At 42.3% G+C, this 26,176-nt stretch overlaps 2 protein-coding genes across 2 annotated transcripts in view; both read left to right on the forward strand.

Moving 5' to 3' along the window:
- Window positions 1-1,818: 1,818 nt before the first annotated feature.
- Window positions 1,819-26,176, forward strand: part of LOC109397304 (nucleolar and coiled-body phosphoprotein 1-like) — a 108,339-nt gene continuing 83,981 nt past the window's right edge. The window contains exons 1-2 of the mRNA XM_062857655.1: window positions 1,819-1,846; window positions 13,412-13,537. Coding sequence (XP_062713639.1) covers window positions 1,819-1,846; window positions 13,412-13,537 — 154 coding nt within the window. The remainder of the gene's footprint in view (window positions 1,847-13,411; window positions 13,538-26,176) is intronic.
- LOC115263783 (neurotrimin) overlaps window positions 18,411-26,176 on the forward strand; it is an 866,784-nt gene continuing 859,018 nt past the window's right edge. Inside the window, exon 1 of the mRNA XM_062846064.1 lies at window positions 18,411-20,347. The gene's annotated coding sequence lies outside the window, so the exon portion shown is untranslated. The remainder of the gene's footprint in view (window positions 20,348-26,176) is intronic.

Raw genomic sequence — 26,176 nt, forward strand, 5'->3', positions numbered from 1 at the left:
CTTCCTCTGATTTCTTTTGATCATGATTCGGCCAAACGACTCATTTAGCCAGATGGCATTCAACCAACTGGCGTCCCCCCAAACGACATTTGGCCAAACGGCATTTGGCCAAACGGCGTTTGGGCAAATGCAGGACACCACAAAGACGCATTCCATGCGCATTTCGAACGTGAGTACGACCGCTGCCTAGACAACGACATCAAGATCATCATAGTAAATCTAAATGTCAGGCCAAGAAAATGAATTTAGACTGCCGATTGGAAAGTTCAGCGCCCTCCTGCCGATGAAGGAAAATAGCCTACATCTCATTGATTTCTGGCCGATAGACCAGTTCTCGTCTATGCAGTATTCGCTATCAAGCGCACTAATGGGATCGAGTCCCGTGGTCATCGGTGGAGACTTCAACGCTTGGGCGATTGAGTGGGGTAGCCGCTTGGCTAACGCGAGAGGCTGGGCTCTACTCGAAGCAATGGCTAGACTGAACGTGGATGTCGCGCACACAGGTGACAAAAAAAATACCTACAGAATAAACGCTATCCATCATTGATATGACCAACTGGAGCCCGGGTCTAAACCCTAACTTAGATTGGAAGGTCGACGATGGATACAAGCATATTGACCACCTGGCGATTCGAAACAGGGTTGAACGCGGAGGAAGATGGCCACAGCCGAAGGTCATCAACCGCCATCAGGGATGGAGGGTAACGCCGACGATCTATCCAGCGATGATCTAATCGCAACCCTAATCCGTGCATGTGACGTCGCAATGCTATGGCAGGCCCTACCCAGAAATGGACGCAAATCGGTATACTGAAGGTGTCCAGAAATCGCAGAACTCCGCGCATCCTGCCTAAGAACTAGAAGGAGGATGCAAAGAACTCACACCGATGAGGGTGGAATGGAGCGAAGTGATGCCTACAGAGCGGCTAAATTGGCCACTGAACAAAGAAATTAGACTCGTAAGCGGGCGTGCTTCTCGAAAATCTCTGCCAGACAACCAACACGACAGAATAATCATGGCCTAAACAAAGGGCGCGTCAGCACCCCCAGAACACTCCCCAGAGATGCTGTAGAAGATCGTGGAAACGTTGTTCCCACGCCATGGTACAGGAACATGGGCCCCCATCTCCTACAGCCGAAGCGAGGTCGCCCCGGTAACGAACGACGACCTCATCGCAACAGCGATGTCGCTCAAGTTGAACAAGGCTCCGGGCCCGGACGGAATCCCGCCAGTAGCAGTCAAGGCGGCCATTGAGGCTAGCCCTGACATGTTCAGAATGGCTATGCATATGTGCCTGAGGCGAATACGCGGAGAAGTGGAAAAAGCAAAGATTGGCTCTACTGCCCAAACCCGAAAAGCCATCTGGCGACCCGTCAGCATACAGATCTATCTACCTTCTGGACACCGCCGGGAAACTGTTGGAACGGATCATTCTGACGAAGCTACCGACAAACCCAATTAATCTGGCCTCTCGGATAACCGAGACTTCAGGAAGGGTCCAACGACGGTGCACGCTACTAGGGCTGTATCCAAAACAATCGTGCTAGCGCTCCAAAAGAAGCGAACAGGAATCCACTATTGCGTGGTCGTATGATGGCGTATTTAGGCTCAAACTCCCACCGCGCACCACAAAACGAAGTGGTGGTGGGAAACAACCGCAAATCTGAACAACGGGCAGTGGTCACCACAGGCGGGTGCACGATCAACTCTAAGCGCTCACTGAAGAAATCGGGGGTCATGATCGACGATAAGCTGAAGCCACTTGTAATATGCCTGAAAATAGGGCAAGCATGGCGATAATGGCATCGTTAAAGATAATGTCAAATAACTCGGCCATAGTCTCGAGTAAGCGTAAGCTGCTCACGACAGCAGCGATCTCCATACTACGGTATAGCGCCGCTGCATGGTCAAATGCGCTAGTGATCAATCGAAACGTGAAGCGACTCGAGAGTACCCACACGCTGATGTTCATTAGCGTGGTCAGCACATACCGCTCGGTCTGATGCCCATAAAGGAAGTGGAATCAGTAAGTCGGCTCCATTTGGGAAATTTGTGCCATCAAGCATTAATGATGGCAGAGGATGAAGAGTGCTTCGAGCGACGCGGCATAAGAGACGCGAGGCGGATAGCCAGAATATCTTATATGTGGAAGTGGCAGAAGGAATGGGATTCCTCCAGCAAGGGTAGATGGACACGATATAGAGTCATTAGGCCGAAGCTCATATCTTCGTGCCTGCCACACGATATACACATGCAACATGATCATTGGCAGCGGAGGCTATCAGTTAATAACTATGGAAGTGCTCATAGAACACTAAGCTGAGAAGCAGGTTTGGGACCATTTACAAACCACGTAGACTTTTTGGGGGGGAGGGGGGTTTCTGGCCAAAGTCTACGCTCCATACAAATTTCAAAATTTTTGTATGGGTAAAAGTCTACGAGGGGGGAGGGGGGGTCTGAGATTGCCAAATTTTGATCTACGTGGTTTATGAACAGCCCCTTTTGTCCCAGTCAGCAAAAATATGACCCAATGACCATTCGGCCTAGTGACCATTCGGCTCAATGAACATTTGGCCTAATGACCTCCAGCCGAATGCCCTGACACCTTATTGACTTATCCAAACGATTTTTTCTTACAGAATAGGTAAAACGCGGTTATTTTCCCTCGACTGACGGAACCTCAGTCTCCCCTATTACTTTTCTTCATACCTTGTGTATCATTCAATATTTCGGTAGGTAGTTTGACGACTACTCTCACGAAACAAAACCGGTGAATATTGCAGGAGCTGAATCGTTGTTGGTACTTACAATTCAACGTCAAAAAGACATTGCTTCTATTGTGTTGATACAGATAGCATCGCATGATACTTCACCTAAAATGTATCATTCTGGCGAATGCCTTCAAAAAATATTATTTTCAACATCTATCGGTAAGTAAAGTACCTGCATGCATGTCGAATCAAATCATCAAACAACGCAGTCTTTTAATACCCATTTTGTTCAATCTCCTAATAATAAAGTTTGACTTAATATAATTATAATACAAATAACACTATGATACCAATTAGTGTTTGAGACGTTTCGAACAAGACTCCCAATTTCACGAATCACATTCAATCATTCCCGCTTCCAAAGACCGGTCATTCGCTGCGTGTCGTTTTCATTCATTTGGTCAAAATTGAATTTCGTCTGTATTCTGTGCATCTCTGGGATGCAGGTTGTTTTGCGTGTGCACCAGACCACACCACACGTGGGAAATGTTTTCGGTCTAGTGATGGGAGAAAACATTATTCCACTAATCTTATTAGAATAAAATTTCCATTACCTTCGTTTCTTTCGACGTTCGACAAGCACACACCGGGACAAGGAGAAGGATAGCTCAACGATGAACAATTACCCCATGCATGCGTATCATGCGGTACAGTATGGGATGTGAGCTTGACGTGTCGGTTCAGGAAAATTTCTTGTGCGTTGTGTCAGGTTTGTTCCCTGTCAAATTCTAGAATTGTTTCAGAGAGATGTACCCCAAATAATCAGACAATCGATTCATCAAATCTAATGGCATTTCTGTATGAGCCAGGTAGAAGGGGGAAAATGTTAGGGTTGAGTGCTAGATTTTCCAGATCAAAATTATTCTAGCATGCCCCTTTTCACCACAGATTTGTGGCTACATCGAACACAGGGGATGGTAACATAAGGCTGAATTTCAAAAGGCTGAATGCACAAAAGGCTGAACACGAAAGGCTGAAAGTAACATAAGGCTGAATTTCAAAAGGCTAAATGCACAAAAGGCTGAAATTGCACAAATGCAGGAAATGAGTTATAGTACTTCTTCTTGTTTTTCTGGCGTAACGTCCCAACTGAGACAAAGCCTGCTTTCAGCTTCTATATGCATTTTAACAATTATTAATTGAGAGCCTTCTCTGCCAATGACCACATTGCATTTGTATATAGTGTGACAGGCAGGAAGATACTTTGTGGCCGTGGTGGTCAAGGAATTTTACATTACAAAAAATTTCTGGCCCGAGGGAGAATCGAACCCGTCACCCTCAGCATGACTACCCGTTCGCTAACCAGATCGGCTACATATATGACTCCTAGTCATGGAATGTGCTTAGTTAAGAGGCTAATGATGTATACCAACTAACACAAAAAATGACTGATGGTATTTCAATCGGAGATTTTTCCTTCTTTGAGCATGAGCTATTCTTTCGAGTCATGCTGTTATGGAGATTGGTTGCCATTACAGCTGCCAACAATGTGATTAGAGATTTTTCCTTCTTTTAAATATATGCTATTCTTTGGAGAAATACTGTCATAGTTATGTAGGCGATCAATAATGCTTACTTTAGCGCGGAAAAACAGTCCTAACGCTTTCCGATTTCGAACGTAGTAACGGAAGCATGTTCGTCCAATGAACCATCAACCAATGAGCGGTAGTGTGCGTCAAATGTCAAACTCAAGCAAAACCAATGCAAGTGTCAGGGCTGAGTGGTCGGCCAACTGTGTGTTATGTCTGTTTGTCTGTGATGTTAGTGTTGCCTTTAGGCTCGCATGACTGCCTTTAGGCTCGTCGTTTGAAAACTAGTCGATTCATTATTTCAGCCTTATGTTATTTCAGCCTTTTGACATTTTCAGCCTTTTGTGATTCAGCCTTTCGTAATTCAGCCTTTTGTTATTTCAGCCTTTCGTGTTTCAGCCTTTTGTACGTAACCCCGAACACAGACATTCTGCATCCTCACGTATCGTTTCGTTTTCTATGCTGCACATAGCAATTATTGTTGGAATGAAAATTTGAGATATGGAGATGATCTTAGTCCCTTATAACAACCTTTATTCGGTATAACTTCGTGTTCGAGATTTTCTCTTAATATTTCCTTAGGGTTCTTCTCAGGAATTCCTCCAAGGATTCTCTCTCAGGCGTTTCTTCAAGTTTTGTTCCAGATAATTCTCAAGAAATTCTTCTGGAAGTTCCTCTAGGAAGCTTCCTTAAATATCTTCAGATATTCTTCCAATGGTCGGATCGTAATCTTCTCTAAGGATTTATAGAAACCTTTCTTCAGGGATTCTTTTAGATTTTTTAAAGGACTCTCTTCATCCTTCAGAGATTATTTCAGAACATCCTTCAGAAATCATTTCAGGGTTTATTTCTTGACATTTCTTTCCTCTAGGGAAATTGTTTCAGGGAATTTTCAATACTGATACCACCCAGACATTTTGCAAGAAATTCTTCTAAGAAAGTACCTCCAAGAGTTCTTCCAGGGTTTGTTCCATATCATCCTCCAGGAACCCCTTCAGAAATGTTTTAAGAGATTTATTCAAGAATTCCTCCACATGATGTCAAAATTTCGATTTTTATCGAACTTTCATGTACCTCGAATATTTCTTCACAGAATGTCAGCATATAAGCTTTATTTCAAATTTTGAATATTTCAAAAGATTCCATCGGAAAATTATGTTTTATCTATTTTTTTTTGCTGTTTTTCATATTAAAATGTTTTAAATACTGTTTTTAACCGAAATCCATCCCATACAAAATGGATTTCGCCGATGCAATATTTTCTAGTTTTCTGATTATGAATATATAGCCCAAACACTTATCATTTTCGAAAAATAAAATCCAAGGTACATAAAAGTTCAATAATAATCGGGATCTTTACACCGTGCTCCAGTACCTTTTTCTGCAATACCTGAATGGATTTCCGAAGAATATTTTAAAGGTTTTCTTGAGAAACTTCTTCGAGATTTAAATCAGAAATTCCTCAAGGATTTGCTCTGGAAGTCCTTTCGGAGATTTTTTTAGAAACTTCACCATGATTTTTTCCTTAAATACTGAGAAACTACTCATACAATTCTTCAAGAAATTCCTTCAAAGCCATATTTTATGTAATTTCATGAAATAATTCTGTAAATATCTCAAAGAATTCCCGGAGGAATTTTTTTCATCAGCCGATGCAGACAGGTGGCCAACTTTTCTGGGCCCATCTTGATGAGTTTAGCTGCGATACCATCCTTACCAGCTGCTTTGTTGGTTTTGAGCTGGTGAATGGCATCCTTAACTTCCCTCAGCGTGGGAGTTGGTTCATTTCCGTCCTCCGCTGCACTGGCGTCGTCGTTTCCTCCGTTGCCGTGGGCTCCCGTGCCTACGTTCTCCACGCCGTTCAGATGCTGGTCGAAGTGCTGCTTCCACCTTTCGATCTCCTCACGTCCGTCCGTCAAAAGGCCTCCGTCTTTATCCCTGCATATTTCGGCTCGCGGCACGAAGCCGTTGCGGGATGCGTTGAGCTTCTGATAGAACCTCCGTGTTGGGAACGGCACAGCAGTTCCATTTCTTCACACTCCGCTTCTTCCAGGCGGCGCTTTTTCTCCAGAAAGAGGCGGGTCTGCTGTTTCCGCTTCTGTTTGTAACGTTCCACGTTCTGTCGAGTCCCTTGCTGCAGCATTACCGCCCTCGCTGCGTTCTTCTCCTCCAAAACCGTTCTGCACTCTTCGTCGAACCATGCGTTCCGTCGATTCTGTTCCACGTACCCGATGGTGCTCTCGGCTGCGTCGTTGATGGCTGCTTTCACTGTACTCCAGCAGTCCTCTAGAGGGGCCTCATCGAGCTCGCCCTCGTCTGGCAACGCGACCTCGAGGTTCTGCGCGTATGCTGAGGCGACATCCGGTTGCTTCAGTCGCTCCAGGTTGTACCGTGGCGGTCGCCGGTACCGTACATTGTTGATGATGGAGAGTTTTGGGCGCAGTTTGATCATCACCAGATAGTGGTCGAAGTCGATGTTGGCGCCACGATAGGTCCTGACGTCGATAATGTCGGAGAAGTGCCGTCCGTCAATCAGAACGTGGTCGATTTGAGATTCTGTCTGCCGTGGTGATCTCCAGGTGTAACGATAAGGGAGGCTGTGCTGGAAAAAGGTGCAACGTATGGCCATATTTTTGGAGGCGGCGAAATCAATGAGTCGTAGGCCGTTTTCGTTCGTATGCTGGTGGGCGCTGAACTTACCAATCGTCGGTCTGAATTCCTCCTCCTGGCCTACCTGAGCGTTCAAATCTCCTATGATGATCTTGACGTCGTGGCTTGGGCAGCGATCGTCCTCGCGTTCGATCTGCGCGTAAAATGCGTCCTTGTCATCATCAGTGCTTCCGGAGTGTGGGCTGTGCACGTTTATTATGCTGAAGTTGAAGAATCGGCCCTTGATCCTCAATCCTGGCTTTGCTCACTTGTAAAAAGAAGCAGCTTTTCCAAATCGAACGTATTTGTTTACGAATTTTTAAGATTGGTGCTCTTGAAAACGTGAGTAGGGGTTTAAGTCGGCCATTGTGGCAGCCATATTTGTATTCTCTAAAGTTTCTCCTTAAGGAATTCGAGTAAAAACTTCTAAAGGTAGGGTATATGGATCATTCCTTGGCCTAATTTGCAAACCGCATTGACAATTTTGACCATAACTCATGAATTAATGGCACTAGAAATAATATGTTGACCCTATTACGCACTCTAGGCAATGCATATTTCACCAATTGAAAGTAAACACACGTAAATATTCAAGAATTTACTTAACTAAATTGAAAAGATTCGATGTGATGGTATGCAACGTTGGTCTATGGTACAAAAATTGGCCTATTAGTGGATACAACGTTGGCCTATTGCTTTCCATGCACTAGAACCACTTATTATCTCATTTTTTCCATATTTCTGCTGAGGTATTATCTCTGTTTGTTCACCAATCATACTTACATTATCGGAGCCAAATTTTCAAAAAACTTAAACTAAAGTTCTTTCTTTTTTAGTAACGAAAACAATGCAACCCGATTATTGTGTTATATTTTTACAGTCACCGCACACAAAATCTATTTTTTTGTTCGTTCTTTCTGGTTCTTACGCAAGCAATGTTGTTGGCGTCACTTTATCGGTGTTTTTGACGTCACTTTACTGATGGGCCAAGATTTGGGTACACAGTGAAAAAAATGTCCTCAATATTCGGCCCACATGTAATTTGTAAAATAGTTATTAGGGGCCGTCCATATACCACGTGGACAGAAAATTCATGGTTTTTTACCCCCTCCCCCCTCCCCGTGGACAAGCATGAACATTTGATTGACCCCTACCCCCCTCCCCCAATGTCCACGTGGGCATCCGAAAAAAAAACTTTTTTCCATATTTCTAAAATAAATGGAAAAAGTGGTTTTGAAAAGTTTTTTTTTTAAATATTGTTTATTTTTCTACATAAACAATGTCTTAAATATAATTGAAAACTTTATAAAATGCAAATATTCTATAGCTTTACATAAAATACAAACAAGTAGCACAAGTTTGCAACATGCCGGGGCCCGTGGCGCAGTGGCTACACGTTCGCTTCGTAAGCGGATGGTCATGGGTTTGATCCCAGCCCCGGCACTTCGTCAGTCGCTCTTCCCCCCGAGAGTGGCTGGCACTAGACCCTCTTCTGAGCTCTCATAGCTTAAACGGACCCGGATAATTGGATAACGGCGAACGGCAACCCATAATGGACGATCCCCAATCGGACTGGAAAAGATACAACAGCCACACATCACTTCATCATCGTGCTCATTATTCTACCAAGGATAGGGTAGAATAGTGAAAGCAGCACAAAGGCAAAAACCAGTACGATATAGTAGAATAAGAATATAATAGAATACATTTAGGCGCTGTACAAAAGAGTAAGTGCAGCCGCCAATTGGAATCGCTCACGTAGTGCCCTAGTGGACAAAAGAGCTGTAAGAATAGGTTAAGTGGTTAAGAAAAAAAAAAAGTTTTCATCATTGTTTTTAATTCAGCTTAATGTTTGTGAGAGTGTGAGTTCGATTCCAGCTCCAGTTGGTGAAAAAATTTCGTCAATCGGAAAATTCTTCGGGTGTGTTTCGTGTGATGTCCATCGCGTTCAGTCTGTACAGACTCTGGTTAGATTCTTACAAAAAAAACAAGATTTACAGCATCTAAATTGTATTGCTGAGGTTTAGACTTTAATATCTATTAGAAACATCTTAAATTTAAAAAAAAACCTACCATAAAAAAGTTTTTGAGATAAGCCTGCAAATCCCTACATGTATTTTGAAACTTAAAGTAGTTTAAAAATTTGATATGGAACTTCGAGAAATCCATACAGCACTTCAATGAAAATTTTCTGACTGAAACACCAACATTAGCATGGTCCACATTCCATTTCAAATCTCCAGAATAGAATTAGAAATTCTGATACCTTATTTGAAACAAATTAGTCTGTGAATCAATACCATGATTTTTTCCTTGAAGAAGTAACTTACAACTAAAATAATAAAATGAAATGTATGAAAGAACTGTTGAAGGAAATCTCATCAATAATGCGACATAATTTGTTTCGTTTGTAGATTATTGTTTCTTAATTTGTATGTCAATGTTGTCCACGTGGACATTTAACGAACCCCCACCCCCCTCTCCGTGGACAAGCGTGGACTTTTTGCTAACCCCCTCCCCCCTCCAAGCTGTCCACGTGGTATATGGACGGCCCCTTATTCGTTAAAAACAAACATACAAATTCAAAATAGCATCTTTGACCGTTGCATCAAATGTTCAGTTATTGAAAAGGCAATTCGAAATATTCCAGAATCATGCCATTTATGATCATGTGTATAGACTACCCACTAAGCCGAAGAATCATGGCGTCTACAAAAGCTAAACAAAGTGACATTTTCATACAATTTTAATACTCCAAAGTGCTAAAATTGAAACGAAATGTTACAGTTGTTTGGCGCAAAGTTTTTCCGATATCCAGTTCGGCGTGTTTGTTTGAGTTTTTGATTAACTTTAAGATAGGCCGAACGAGGGGACTATGCCAACGAAGCATCCCGATACCCTATGTCTTTAAGAAATCAAGAAGGAATTTCTATTTTTCTTTATTGTTGATCTTATCTTGATAACAAGAAAATTCATTGAGAAATAGCCGCAGGAAGATATGAAGAAATCTCTACATGAAATTCTACAGAAACTGGAAGAATATCTACTAGATTTACTATACTATATCTTGAAAGAACTTCTAGTGAATTTTTTGGTGACTCTCCATTAGGAAATTTACAGAATAAGCCTTGAAAGAATTTTCGAAGCAACATATGGCGATGGCGGAATTACTGCAACAACCCTGGGATGACTTTGTAAATAGAATTCCTGGAGTTATTTCTGGAGGAGGATTTCTGAAAAGAGTGAAAACCCAAACTCAAATTTCATAGGATTTCCTATGCCAAAAGTGTGCCATGGGGGGTTGAAAATGGGCATTGTATGTGTGTCCTAATTTATGGAATTTCTAAGAAGATATTTCAACAGGTTAAATATAGAAATTCTTTGAACTTTTGGCAATCCAAAAACATATTTCTGAAGGAAAATTCGGATTTTTTGCCTTTCTTGTACACCACAGTGTACTGAAAGACTATATATTCACTCAAAAAACGAATTTTCGATAGAAGGCTCAAGTCACATATACCAATCAACTCAGTTCGACAAATTGAGGTGATGTCTGTATATTTGTGTGTGTATGTATGTGTTTGTGTGTGTATGTATGAGTGTGTGTATGTGTGTGTATATATGGCTGTGTACAAAAAGTTCACTCACTTTTAAGGCACTTCCCATTGGTCGATTTTTCGGATTATAGTTTGAATCGATCCGAAATTGTACCGCATTGTTTGCCATTAAAAATGGTCCGGATCGGTCAAGGCGTTCCGGAGTTATGGCCATTTGAGTGATCCGGACCAGCACCGGTATAACTGGCTACTAAGGTGGGGTATTGTACCATTTCGGCAGGTGTACCTATTTTGGGCACTTACCACTATAACTAAGTCCATTTCAAACCGATTGATTTGAGTTTTTGTACAGAGTTAGATACTGTACGTGCCGAACTCTATACAAAATTTAAATCAATCGGTTTGAAATTGACTTAGTTATAGCGTTAAGTGCCCAAAATAGATACACCTGCCCAAAGGGTTCTTCTTCTTCTTCTTCTTGGCGTAACGTCCTCACTGGGACAAAGCCTGCTTCTCAGCTTAGTGTTCTATGAGCACTTCCACAGTTTTTAACTGAGAGCTTCCTCTGCCAATGACCATTTTGCATGTGTATATCGTGTGGCAGGCACGAAGATACTCTATGCCCAAGGAAATCAAGGAAATTTACTTTACGAAAAGATCCTGGACCGACCGGGAATCGAACCCGTCACCCTCAGCATGGTCATGCTGAATACCCGTGCGTTTACCGCCTCGGCTATATGGGCCCCAAAGGGTACAAGACCCTATATGAAAAACAAAAATTTCGAAAAATGTCAAGTCTTACCTCCTGAATCAGTTGAATTTTAAGTTTTCGAATTTTGTCGCTAGGTGGCGCTGTCAGCGTTCAATAATCAAATCCTTTGGTATTATTGTACATGACTATATGCCAAACAACTTTATCGAAGACAGCAAAGTGATCCAACGTCTGTGAAAAATGTTATACCCTAGGTAAAGGGAGGATAAACTTTATTGTTGTTTTTCCAATACATGTAAAGGAATAATATCAATAATGAAATCTCAATACTTTGCCTCACTTTGCCTAGGGTATAACTTTTTTTCACAGACGTTGAATCACTTTGCGGTCTTCGACAAAGTTGTTTGACATATAGTCAACTACAATAACACCAAAGGGTTTGATTATTGAACGCTTACAGCGCCACCTAGCGGCAAAATTCGAAAACTTAAAATTTCTGCGAACATTTGGCCAAGTTTTCCCATACAAACTTCAAGCGTTTTGAGCGCCCCCTTAGACTCAACCGATTTTGCTCAAATTTTGAACGTAGCTTCTGGGAGTGCAAAACAACTGATTCAGGAGGTAAGACTTTGTCATTTTAATTTTTGTTTTTCATATAAGTGTGGGCCACCCTACTGGCCACATATAAAACTGAACCAAGCCACATCAGGCGACACATCAAACTGCTGCGATTTTTGTAACCTTTAGCATGGTTGACAAGTTTTGTGCGGATATCAACACAGGGGACTGAAAATTCTACGATGTCGGTCGAAAATTCAAGATGGCGGTCTAAAATCCCAAATGGCGGCTCCAAGTTCAAGATGGCGGCTGTATAATGGAGTTTTAAGCACTAAACCATGCAATATGGGTATATTTTGTATGGGGAAGATGTTTGAAGTTCAATAATGGCAACCAGAATATCCAAGATGGCGGTCTAAAATCCAAGATGGCGCCTCCAATTTCAAGATGGCGGCTGTTTAATGGAACTTTAGGCTCTACACACTTAGAATAAATTACAGTATTCGGTGAAAAAATCACCGAAACTGGTCTGTAAACAAGCAAACTACAGTATTACGGCGAAATCGATGAAATTGCAGGAGAAAATCGGTGAAATCTAAGAAATCACCGAAGAACCGGTGGAATCAGACAAATTTACAGGGGACCTGTGAATATTTTACCGAACTGATCGGTGATGGGACTATTTTACCGTACTACTGTAAAAAGCGTTTGACAGCCACGCCGGCAGCTTCGAGCATCAGTTCTATTAGAATTTGCGCATCATCTCAAAGCAAGACTCTCTTGTACAGTGGCAGCAAGTGTGGTTCCTGATCAGAAGGTCGTGTATTCAATCCCATCATCGACGTTTTTTATGAAAATATTGTTTTTTTTTGTGCTCGCATAAAATCGCCATAAATTTGTAAAATTTACCGTACGTTCAGTGATATTGAGAATTCATTTGTAAACAAACATACCGAACGTTCTGCGATTTTTACGGTAAATTTGTAAAAAGTACCGAACGTTCCGGTAATTTTGACAGATGCATTTTCCTGAGATTCGCAGTACGTTCGGTGGTTTGAAAAATCACCGAACTTTTTACCACCGACAAACTGACGTGGTGGCTAGTGCAATGGATCATGGAATGCGCGTCCAAAAGTTTAAATTAAAAACCGTTGAAACACTATCGCCATCTGTTGATTTTCGTTCAGAAGTATTTTGATCAAACAACATTGAGCACTCTTAAATAATACGTGTGTTGAAATGGAAAGATTTTCCAACGTCAAACGATGCTCTTTAAAATGACAATAATTACCCATTCTCCTCATGTTTGTCAAGAAAAAGCAAAGTAAATTAATTTTGTTCTTAATGTAACTTTTTTGAGGTGCAAAACGCGAAATAATCACACAAAATTTCATTATTTTTTTGGATTTGTTTAAGAGTGCGTGTTTACATTCCATGGCGTCGTCGGCGTCGTCCTCGTCAGAGCTGCCTTCGTCGTTTTGTTGATATTCTGCGAATTTTATATCAATATCAACATTATCCAACATTATCATTTCTTCAGGAAAATTGGATAATATTCAACATAATTGTTCCTGAAGCAATAGTTTTTAATGCTTGAGCAAATAGGGGCTCAATTTTGTGAGATTTTTCTGTAGAAAACTTGAAAAAGTGGTTGGCCGAGCACTCCATATCGAAGCGGCAACAGCAGCAGCGACAACGTTCGCAACGGACGTTGTCGTCGCGACGTCCGTTGAATCCGGTGGGTGAGAAGAATGCAGATGGTAATAGCTACTAATAATTGGTGTCATTTCACTACGACTGAACATAAATTTCATATTCAAATGACCATAGGGTATTGTACCATTTGGGCAGGTGTACCTATTTTGGGCACTTGCCGCTATAACTAAGTCAATTTCAAACCGATTGATTTGAATTTTTGTACAGAGTTAGATACTGTACGTGAATAAATCTATACAAAATTTTAAATCAATCGATTTGAAATTGACTTAGTTATAGCGGCAAGTGCCCAAAATAGGTACACCTGCCCAAATGGTACAAGACCCTATATCACGTGTTCTTGTTTACAAATTATTCGAACAAGACGATGCCTGAATAGGCGTCGTCATTTTGGCAAACGTCACTTTCAATTTGACATTTGCGATCACTGGCTTTTGAATTGATCGTTTTATGTTTTCGGACATGTGCTGAGATCCAGAGTCACGTCAGTTCGTCGGTGTTTTTACCGTACGTTCATCTGTTGAGATTACGGTAAAATTTTACCGTAATCCGTCATTTTTTCTATGTGTGTAAAACCATGTAATATGGGTATATTTTATATGTAAGATGTCTGGAGACCAAAAATGGTGACCAAGATGGCGGTTTGAAATCCAAGGCAGCTCCAATTTCAAAATGGCGGCTGTGTAACGGAATTTTAGGCTCTAAACCATGCAATTAGGGGATAAAAGGTATGATAAAGATGTCTGGAGTCCAAAAATGGCGACCTTAGTATCCAAGATGGCGGATCAAAATCCAAGATGGTGCCTCCAATTTCAATATGACGGCTGTTTAATGGAGTGTTAGGCCCTAAAACCATGCAATAAGGGTATATTGTGTATGGGAAAAACGTCTGGAGTCCGAAAATGGCGACCTGAATATCGAATATGGCGGTCTAAAATTCAAATTGGCGGCTTCAAATTCAAGATGGAAGCTGTTTAATGGAGTTTTAGGCCCTAAACTATGAAAAATGGGTATATTTGATATGAGGAAGATATCCGGAGTCCAAAAATGGCGATCTAAAATCCAAAATGGTGGCTCCAAACTCAAGACGGCGGCTTTTTAAAGCAGTTTCAGACCCTAAACGCGTGTAATATGGGTATATTTGGTATAGGGAAGATGCCTGGAGTCCAAAAATGGGGACCGCCATATGCTAAATGGTGGCCCAAACATTAAGGTGGCGGCTCTAAATTCAAGATGGTGGCTGTTCAATGACGTTTTAAGCTCCAAATCCATGTCATATGTGTTTATTCGATATAGGGACGAATTCTGGACTCAAAAATGATGAACAGAATATCCAAGATGGCGATTAAAAATCCAAGATGCCGGCTCCAAGTTCAAGATGGTGGCTGTTCAATGGAGTTTTGGGCTCTAAAACCATGCAATATGGGTATATCTTGTATGGGGAAGAAGTGTGGAGTCCAAAAATAAAGACCAGAATATTCAAAAAGGCGAACTTAATCCAAAATTGCGGCTCAAAATTCAATATAGCGACTTTTTCTTAAGGTGAAATGGGAGAGCGTCCAGGTGCATTTTTGACTCACATTTTTGAGAGCACCGATCTCGTTATCCACAAAACCCCGAAAACGAAAATGCTACTCAATAATTATCACGAGTGAGCAAGGCTACTCATTGCTTTTATTTATTTATTTACAACACCTTCAACACATAGTGGTTGTACAGACTGATTTGGTTGAACTTATAACTATTACAATATAAACATTTGCATTTATCTACAACACATTACACACGGCATATTATGACAAACATTTTCACAATAATCATAAAATTTAAAAATAATCACAAAACTTGTTACAAACATAAGCATTCAAAAACATTGTTGGCACGACTATTCCTTAAACTAATCATCAGGGTTTCCATGCGTTGGAAGAGCGGTTGACGAATGCCCGAAATTTGATACCATACGGCCAGGTCGATGCGCGCATGGCCAAATCTTTCCATCTCCACTTCAAAACAATTTTAAATGATATGTAATCCAGTGACCGACAGTCCGTTCGTTTTGGAACAAGTTTAATTACGTTCACACAGTCTCCAGTAGGGGCACCAAGACATCCATGTACCAACATTTCAACATCATTTTCGGTAGTGGCGCTGTTGATATTCGTTAGCAGTAACGAGAAACAATCGTTTGTTTGTGCTTCTTGCGTTTCACTCTGTTCGTTCCGAGCAAGTTCAGTGTCACTCATGTAGCTATTAGTTGTTCCAGCCATCAGCTCCGTTGAGGTTGCATTTGGAGTAGAATGAAGTGGACTCGCGCTTATTGTAGAAGGATCGTGCATGATGAGTCGATTCAGTGTGTCCTTAATCGAAGAAATTTCCAGTTTCAGTTCCGATATTTCGTCTATAGCTGAAGTGGCATCTGGCGATGGTGTAGAGACCGTGTAGACGATTTTTGCGTGACGTTTCTCCATTTAGTAAAAGCCGGCAAACATTCTTTGCAAAGCCATACCATTCCATTAGAAACATTGCGAAGCTGATCACTACTCATACCTATACATGATATATGGTATGATTTACCACACGGCCCAGCACATACGGAATACAATCCTAATTCAATGTGGATGCATAATGAGCACTCTTCGCAGTAGGGAATCGCGCCACTTGGGCGGTGGCTTCTATATTCGTCTGTTTTCTACTATAACTCAGCCAAATTTGAACCAATTGGCACAACTTTTGGAATGTGATGAGATCCTCCTCTCCTCTTCTTGGCGTAACGTCCTCACTGGGACAAAGCCTGCTTCTCAGCTTAGTGTTCAATGAGCACTTCCACAGTTTTTAACTGAGAGCTTCCTCTGCCAATGACCATTTTGCATGTGTATATCGTGTGGCAGGCACGAAGATACTCTATGCCCAAGGAAGTCAAGGAAATTTCCTTTACGAAAAGATCCTGGACCGACCGGGAATCGAACCCGTCACCCTCAGCATGGTCATGCTGAATACCCGTGCGTTTACCGCCTCGGCTATATGGGCCCTGTGATGAGATAGGTATAGTATCTACCCGTGTACAACATTTCAAGTCAATTGGTTCAAAATTGACTGAGTTATAGTGGAAAACAGACGAATATAGAAGCCACCGCCCAAGTGGCGCGATACCCTATACCAATTTGCCGTCGCTCGTGGGATTATTTTTCATTTCTTTTTACTAACAGAGACCGGCGAATATCACTAAAACTGTATACGGCAACGGTGAAAGTATGAAGAAATCAACGGTCAGGCAAACTTTTGAGCATTTAAAACTTTTTGAACACGAAGAAAATGCAAAATATTTCAGCGAACGGAAAGTCAATGCAACTCGGCACTCAACCTATTCATTCTTTTTTAGCTCTGTTTGTTGTTTAGATGACGAGATCCGTGCTTTCGGTATTTGCAAGGCAGCCATTAAGACGGCCATCTTTGGATTCGCTGATATATGTCCTCAAGGGTTTGAGGCTCAAACATCAAGGCTACATAAACGATATGATTTGTGGTGTCATGTAACGGATTTTTGTTTAACGTATGAAAGTGCGATATTCATCAACATGTCACTTGAATTTTGTTGAAATGTGTTTTCGAAGGCACGAGAAAGGCGCCATCACCGCAATGTGGATTAATTAGGGTTTTTAAATAATAGAACAGTTCGAGGTTTGGAGATAATGATCACTTAAGTTCATTATTCATGTTTCGGCTAAACGGCATTCGGTTAAACGGCGTTCGGCCAAATAACTCTTTCAGACAAATGGAATTCGGGTAGATGCTATTCGGCCAAATGACCCGGAACACCAAGGCTGAGATGCAGGATTTGTCTCAGTTGGAACGTACGCCAAAAAGAAGAAGATGCTCTCATATATCACAATAGTTGTCTTTGTCTACATAAACACGTTTGCCTTCATAATATGAGATGAAATGAACGAGAATAGGTGTAAGATTCGCCTTGTCATAAATATGAGATTAAATAACAACCCTTCGCACGGAGATGTAATTTAGAATTTCCCCTAAAACATATCATCAGCTGAGAATTGATAGCCGGATGCAGACGCTGTTGTAACTAGAAGCTACCGATAAATAGTGTTTTAGTTTCCCTCCTTCGCTACAGCAGAAGCATGCAATTTATGCTCTATAGGGGAAACCGTTAATCTGGGCAGGGATAGAACTCACTCTCTCTTTGGTGTGGTGGCGAAGAGTGTCGCAACATAAAAAGCGATGGTATGTAGTGTAGCATGACGCAGTAGTGTTGCAATACGTTGCATGGTGCGACGGGTGATATGCCTAGTTCGAAAGCAGGTTTATCAGTAGGAGCTCAACCTACTTTGTTTTGGTTCTCAATCTCACTCTTACACATTTAAATGCATTTGAATTTCACTCTCCGCTCCCTTGCTGGTGTGAAAATCTTATCACTACACGTTTTGTTGTTACACAGTAAATTTCAAACATAACAAATATCTTGATGATTGCATCGATACCACATAAACCTTAATCTGTATGTTTTAGCCCAAGCAAAATTTAGGCTATGCTATAAAAGGACATAGTCCAAGTAAAATTGTGCATGCAAATCGAATAGAGGAAATTTTTGAAGCCGCAATGAGGTTGTCTGACAATTCCCATAACTCTTCCAAAATTAAGTCGCTTACACAATTCACATTTTTACAAGCGCTTTCTCGGACTCAACGATTCTTATTAGAGAAGTTCTAATAATTTCAATTCAAGTATGCTCAATATTGCATGTGCAATGTGCATTCAGCTTGTTTCGATTTATTCTAGCGTGGATGCCGTAAAAACTCTCCCTGCTGTCTCTCTCAATCAAACAGTCAATCAAACAGTCAAATACCCGATTCGTCTCGGACTGCTGGAGGGTGGCAAAAGAGAGCAATCTCTGATGCCATCGTGGGATTGCGGAAAAATCCGAACTCACACGACGATAGCGAGCGAACGCGATCCTTTTGTTATGTTTGATATCGTTCGCTGCTGGCTGGTCCACGGAAACCGGGTTGTGGGACATCCCGTCATTGCAGTGGCGAATGGAAATTCAGTATTTTCCTTGCGAGCGATCCGCGAGCATCTTGCACAGTGGCAGGTTCTCCCGCCGTTGCTTTCGTGGCGCGATTCCGACATTATTATCTGCTAGAATTTGAGGGATTACCAGACGATTGGACAAGTTGATAAGCTGGATAAATTTGCTGAACGGATGAAATAATTTTCCAGCGTCTTAAGACTTCATACAAAGAAACTGCAACCGGAATCGATTTTCCTACAAACTTTTTTGAACTTTGGATCCGAGAAACTATATACAGTGCTCCAGTGAGATACACTATCCTAGCCGAGATTTTCCTCGCTTCTGTTTTAGTCGATGTTCTGGAGTCATCCGGTCTTCCCATATATGCAGAGTGCGAGAGTGAGAAATTTGAGCAAACAGAACAAGTGAATGAAGAATAACTTCATTCACCGAGCATAGGCACACACAGTGTGTAGTGCTGTCCATATTCAGCAAGAAATCGGTGAAGATGATTAATGGCTTCGGTGGCCAAGACAGCTACCAGGACCCCAATTCGTCGCCCTGTCAGTGACAGGCTGGTCGTGGTTTGATCCTTTTTCTAGAGTGACGGCATTCGGTAAACGTGCTAGGGAAGAGAGTATTGACCATTGTCGATGTGGAATTACTTATCATTGAAGGAATGTGCTGATGTGTAAACAATGTGAACTACAGAACCAAGAATAAGGATTAGGTGAAAGTGGAAATTCCAGCCGATGGCGAAAGGTTATTGACATACCGACTGGTGAAAGTTGAAGGTCGATTGTCATCGTTTCCTCACGGCAAAAAGGGATTAATGTTACTGAATTTGGTATATTTTGAATGCTTTATAAGAAGCAATAAAAGTGTGGTTCAACGATACAAATCAGTTTGCCGCAACCATTTATCACATTGATCGTAAATATAGACTACATATAAGTGAAGAAGATTAATGATAATGGATCTGAAATATAATGAAGTAATAAAAATGTGCAATTGTACGTCGACGGTCAACGAAAAGTCCAGCAGAAGAATGTAGAGTTCAATGAAATATAAAATTAAATAGAAACAACAAATTGCCAACTATACTACTCCTAAGAGGATCCGCCAGGGAAAAAAACCGTGCAGTGAAACCCAATTCGACAGCAGCAGCTGAAATTTTCGTCGTGTGTCCTAGATGTGTATAGTTTGTCCGTGTGCATGTTGTTCCAGTGGTAAATATTTATAACCGGAGAGATAGTCGGTTCGACCCACAAAATAGTTGCGCTTGCAGTCGCGCTACCACCGAGCAGTAACTACCGAATAAAAAATATAGTATATTCTCGATCCCTGCTACAACCAGTGTGACACAGATTCTGAGTTGGTCCTCTGCTGTGCTAAATGTGCGTACCGAAATGTGCACAAATGTGTGCTTGTGAAAGTGAATGTGTGCCAAAATAGAGAGCAGTAAACGAGCAGCAACAAAAAATCACGCCAAGGAAAAAGGATTCTCAAATTGAGTTCATTGAATAAAAGATTCAACCTCTGGAGCAGCTGAAAGAAATCAGTGGAAATCTTGGTGTATGTGTAGCAGTTGGTGTGCAGGAAGTGTATGTGCCATCAGTGCAGCGTGGCTCTTGCAGAAATTTGTCGGGAAATGCGGAAGAGCACAAGGATTGCTTAAAGAGGATTAACATTTTATTGAATAGAAACAAAAGTATCGCCCCTTCCGTGCACCGATCTCCATCATTTGGAGGGCTATAACGAGAATATACACGGCGGCGACTGAGTGAGCGTGATATTTTTCAACGTTCACAAGAGGACACCACGAAACGTAAGGACCCAAATAATCTGCTCGGAATTTTTAAGTTTTGCAGTTTTTGTTTCATTTTTAAGGCTTTGTTGTCTATCGTAATCATGTTTCATAACAGTGTAGTTTTAATTTTTTTTTTGCTGAAATTATTGAAAAAAAAACGCTTTTTACATTGTTCAGTATCATTGTATTTTCGTTTGACTGAACCTTTTTTGCCAAACGTAACATTACTGCAGTAAACTAATGTTAACTAATAAGTTGAATTTGCGACAGTACGCGTACTATACTATTCTATTCTAGTGCTGTGCACTATTGAAAAGCATCCTGGAAATACTAAAATTACTTCTGGTGTTTTCTTGTCAACCTCAACCTTAACATTTGCGACATATCTACAAAGATAATACTAAAAATAGTAGCAATCAGATTATCATCTTATGAATAATATAGTTAGTAAAAGTTCTCAAATTTGAGTATTAAATAAACGGGGATAACAGTAACAACCGTTTCGTTATCCGAAGAATGATGTTTGGGTACAGAATCGTAGGTAAAGACGTTAATACACGCGCCATTGGTATGCCTACTCCTGCGATGTGAACATAGAGTTTTAATACTTATGTCTGGGCTCAAATTTGAGGTTCAAAAGCCTAGGCTCAAGCGTCATCACTTGCTCTCTAAAACGAGACAAGAATTGCAAATGCAACTGTAATGTCATGCAAAAGCAAATGTAATTACAAATAATTTAGCATTACAGATCCTACCACCTTTACTTTTTTTATCTTTTTAATTATAAAATAGGGTCTTGTGGCAGGTGTACCTATTTTCGGCACTTGCCGCTATAACTAAGTCAATTTCAAACCGATTGTTATGAATTTTTGTACAGAGTTAGATACTGTACGTGCCTAACTCTATACAAAATTTCAAGTCAATCGGCTTGAAATTAACTTAGTTATAGCGGCAAGTGCCCAAAATAGGTACACCTGCCCAAATGGTACAAGACTCTACTTTTATAAACATACAAAAAGTAAATTAGAAAGATGTTACCGCATTCAGGTTTTATTTGTGTGCGCGTGCATAAAGCATCACAACTGCAAAGCAGAAAATCCGAGGTTTCACGTTCCATATTACAGAAACGACAGATATCACTCTGAATCTGGCCAATATTATTCGAGTGATACCTGCTCGGGCAGTGTCCATCCAGTTACCAGGCCAGTGTATGTGTACATAGAGCTTTCTTGTTGAGCTCTAAGAGCTGTTTGGTTTTATAAGCATTTGGTGTTATAAATTGTTTTGACTGATTGCAATTTTGAATATCCATCCAATTGGATTTCAACCTCTGCTCATCCTAGAAGGCCTTCTTCTACCTCCTGGGTCTCAGGGCGTGTTAGTAAGGGTGAGTTTCGGATGTGGGAGTCCTGAGAATTTGAACTTACGTGAATTTATATTCCATCAGGCCTTTGGGATCGGGCGGTAAAGAATACGGCTACGAAGCGGCGGCTTTTCGTCCATCGCAGGCGGTCGATGTTGTTGGGAATCCGTTCGCCGCTCGTAGGGGTCGGGAGCAAGGGGTGATAGTGATACGCTGATGATGTCTACCAACACGTTGAAGGGTCGATGCGGATGACGGTGTTCCCACCTGACGAGGGCGGACTAACTACGATGAGGGGCCGACTCGGCTACGCGATCGGCCGAAGCACGACGAGGCTTGATTGATGGGACAGGCTCGCAATCGTGGCTTAGGAATCCTGCTAGTGGCCGGTTGAACCACGCGGTCGAAGTCTATGGCCGAACGAGGTCCGACGAGGCTTGACACGAGGCCGAATCGCTGCTGGTGCAGAGCACTACGAGGAAGGGCCGGTTCGGCCCGCGGTGGGTCTATATGGCCAAACGATTCTCAGCTGACGGGACAGATTCACTGCTGGAGTTTCGGTACGGACACGTGGTTGGTGTGTATAGCCGGGCGAGGTTCAACGAGGCTCAGCTCAGGCAGACTCGCTGTTAGGGACGCTAGGCCCTGCGAGGAAGGGTTGTTCACTGCCCCGTTGGTGGACGAGGCTCGGTTCACGTGGCAGATTTACAGCTGGAGTTACCGTGTGGCCATGCTGTCGTGGTATTTTAGCCGGACAGAATCCGATGATACCCGAAGGCCGACTCGCTTCCGTTCTGGCAAGCGTATATCTCGTTCACACCAGACTTAAGTACGGGAAACTGTAGCGCCGACCTCAGTATCGGTATTAAAAACGAAAATATATTGCGAGACGATCACCGAATTCCGCAATTGTTCACCGTGTAGTAGTCAAAAAGCAACTCCTTTCCTTGAAGCACGATCACCTTTTTTCCTGCCACCACAGTCACTCATCTACCTGATGTGGGTGTTGCGTTTGACTGCATCCGGTTATCTATTCAACCGCGGTCACTCGGTCTCGCATTCGCCGGGCTGCGTTTGAAGCGTGAGCTCTTAGCCGCCCGCACAATTTAATTTGTTTGTTACCTAGATATAATAAACATCTTTCCTACCGTCCCACACCTTATATAAACCAAAATGCACCCATTACAAGCTCAACCCTCTCTGCAGTTTGAACTTTCAATGCAGGAGCTTGGAAACATTGAAGCAGCGTTTGGCCACGCCAGCCAAAAAAGGGTCGTGCGGAGACGCCATCGCCAAGCAGCTGGTAGCCAATGGAAACTTCCGGGCCCAGGAAATGCTCGAAAGTCCTCTTTTAACTATCGGGTCCCAGCGCGTTTTCAGAATGAGGGGGCTTTCGATTAAGTGGTCCTAAATTGTGCAAAATTATTCGTTTGAACTTTGTGTGGGTGTGGATCATCGTTAATGGCGAGCCGAAGTCGGAGGAGTCGATCTCGGTGGGTTGGGATCAGATCCACCGATCGGCCGATGAAATTGTCTGGTTATCAGGGTGTGGTTGGTTCAAGGTCGGGGAGCAGAGGTACGCTGACCTGTTACTTGGCGGGTCGGAAGGACCACGCCTAGCGAGCGAGACTCTTAGGGTCGGCACGTTTCGCTGGTCAAGAACCCAAATAAAACACTCTTTTGCTTTTTCACTATTTCTTTAATTTTTTCCAACTTACTGTGTGTGTGAAGTGTCGGTGTGTAGTGTGGAACGTTGCGGCCGGCCGGAAGTGGAGCACTGGGAGGGTTTCCTGCGGGTTTCCTGGGCGTTCGGTGGACCACCGGGACTTGGACGGGATGACGGGGTGCGCGGCACAACCTTCGCGCTTGAAAATACCACCGGGGTGGCGTGGTGGATGATGTCCAGGGGTCTCAACGGAGGGGATGCCGAAGTCTGCGGGTGTTCAGGGCACGTTTTGGGCGTCGGAGGGTCCTCAACGACAGGCGGCACTTCTGGCTGTCCGAGAGAGGCACTAACCGAACGAAAGGCGTTGTTCGGGCCTCCTAGGCGGCGGACGGGATGCCTTACAGGTGTTCACGGGCCACGCGTGGCCACTACCAGGCTGAATAGGCCTATGATAATGGGTCCTATGGAAAGTAGGGTTATAGGCGAGGTTTTAACAGGACTTCTGGGCGTATCGTTGACGGAATCACCAAATAATTCTTTATTGGTTCATACCTGATTCACTATTCACTTGGATCGAATGAAATATAACTTTCCGATTAACTCACTAACTTGGATACTTCCAAAGGTTATTTTAACTATAATTGACTTTTGGCTCTAAAGCGAACTATTTGCCTCAAGAGGTCAGAGCGCTTGGTTCGACCCAGTAGCCTGTGCCTCTTGCCTTTTCCCCATTCCCCTTTGAATTTCCCTTTTTGACGTGGATTGTGTCATGGCAGCTCTTCCCCTTTTTGGCTCATTTTGTGTATGTGTTGTGTTAGGTCTCTTCAGTGTAGGGTGATTGTGTGTTAACAAATTTTGTTCTGATTTTATTAATTATCCTTTTATAACATTTACTAACATACATTGTAATTTACTAACAAAACACAAATAACAGAAAATCAATTTACTAACAATTTACTCTAACTATATCAACAAATACTAACAAATTTCTCCCGGGATGAACCTGCCTACGGCAGAAAATCCCAGAATAAAAAAGAAAAAAAATACTATCAAATTTATTCTTAAGTACTAATAAACATAGTTGGCGTTTCTCAACGGTAACAGACCCGAGCAGAGGAGAATATCAAATTCATATCAACAGAATCACATAGTCTGTTTTTATATCATTATTTATTATTATTGGCTTATCAAAACAGAACAGCTATGGCAGATTATGCACGAATACGGATTCCCGGATAAACTGATACGGTTGATCAAGGCGACGATGGATCGAGTGATGTGCGTAGTTCGAGTATCGGGGACACTCTCGAGTCCCTTCGAATCTCGCAGAGGGTTACGGCAAGGTGATGGTCTTTCGTGCTTGTTGTTCACCATTGCTTTGGAGGGTGTAATAAGAAGAGCGGGGATAAACACGAGTGGGACGATTTTCACGAGGTCCGTTCAGCTGCTTGGTTTCGCCGATGATATTGATATTGTTGCTCGTAAATTTGAGACGACGGCGGAAACGTACATCCGACTAAAGAGTAAAGCCAGGCGAATCGGATTAGTCATTAATGTGTCGAAGACAAAGTACATGATGGCAAAGGGCTCCAGGGAGAAATCACCGCGCCCGCCACCCCGAATTTATATCGACGGTGATGAAATCGAGGCGGTTGAAGAATTCGTGTACTTGGGCTCACTGGTGACCGACGACAACGACACCAGCAGAGAAATTCAGAGGCGCATTGTGGCAGGAAATCGTGCCTACTTTGGACTCCGCAGAACTCTACGATCGAATAAAGTTCGCCGTAACACGAAGTTAACCATCTACAAAATGTTGATTAGACCGGTCGTCCTCTATGAGCACGAAACATGGACCCTACGTGCAGAGGACCAACACGCTCTTGGAGTTTTCGAACGGAAGGTGTTGCGTACCATCTACGGCGGAGTGCAGATGGAAGACGGGACTTGGAGAAGGCGAATGAACCACGAGCTGCATCAGCTGCTGAGAGAACCAACCATCGTCCATACCGCGAAAATCGGGAGGCTACGGTGGGCGGGTCACGTCATCAGGATGTCGGATAGCAACCCGACTTAAATGGTTCTCGAGAGGCATCTGACCGGTACAAGAAGACGTGGAGCGCAGCGAGCTAGGTGGGTCGACCAAGTGGAGGACGATCTGCGGACCCTACGCAGAGTGCGGAACTGGAGGCAAACAGCCATGGACCGAGTGGAATGGAGACGGCTACTATGTACAGCAGAGGCTACCCCGGCCTTAGCCTGACTGGTAAGGTAAGGTAAGGCTTATCAAAATATTGGTTTTCTCGCCAATGTTTAGACTACTGTAATAATTTAAAAATCCACTGAACAATCATTTTCCAGCGGCATTTCACAATAATCAAACTTATTTTGTTTACCTGTTGTGCATCCGACGCCCCTGTTACGAACTCAACCGAACTTGGGTATGCCAGCCGCTGCGAAGTCGTGTGCGAAATTCGACTGTGATGATAATGAATTTCGGCCGAGTCTAAATGGGTGCAAATGTCGCAATAATGTTTTTTTATAACATGTTCTGTTGGGCATTCTTATTTTGTAATGATAAAGTTATTGAGATTTATCCACTTAACAGCATTTCATAATATACTTTGTTATAGATCAAGTTTTGTTGTCCTTTTACTATTGAAAATGTACAAATATGTGATGAACACAACAATAACAAGTTCTTAAATTCACTGCATGATTCATTGTTATTTAGTTGTTAATGAATTTAACAAAACATGTTATTAAATTGATCTTCTAGGAACATTTTTTTGTTATGATTTTTGTTACTTAGCCGCTT

Source organism: Aedes albopictus, chromosome 1 (assembly GCF_035046485.1).
Source record: "Aedes albopictus strain Foshan chromosome 1, AalbF5, whole genome shotgun sequence".
In the NCBI taxonomy this organism is placed as follows: Eukaryota; Metazoa; Arthropoda; class Insecta; order Diptera; family Culicidae; genus Aedes; species Aedes albopictus.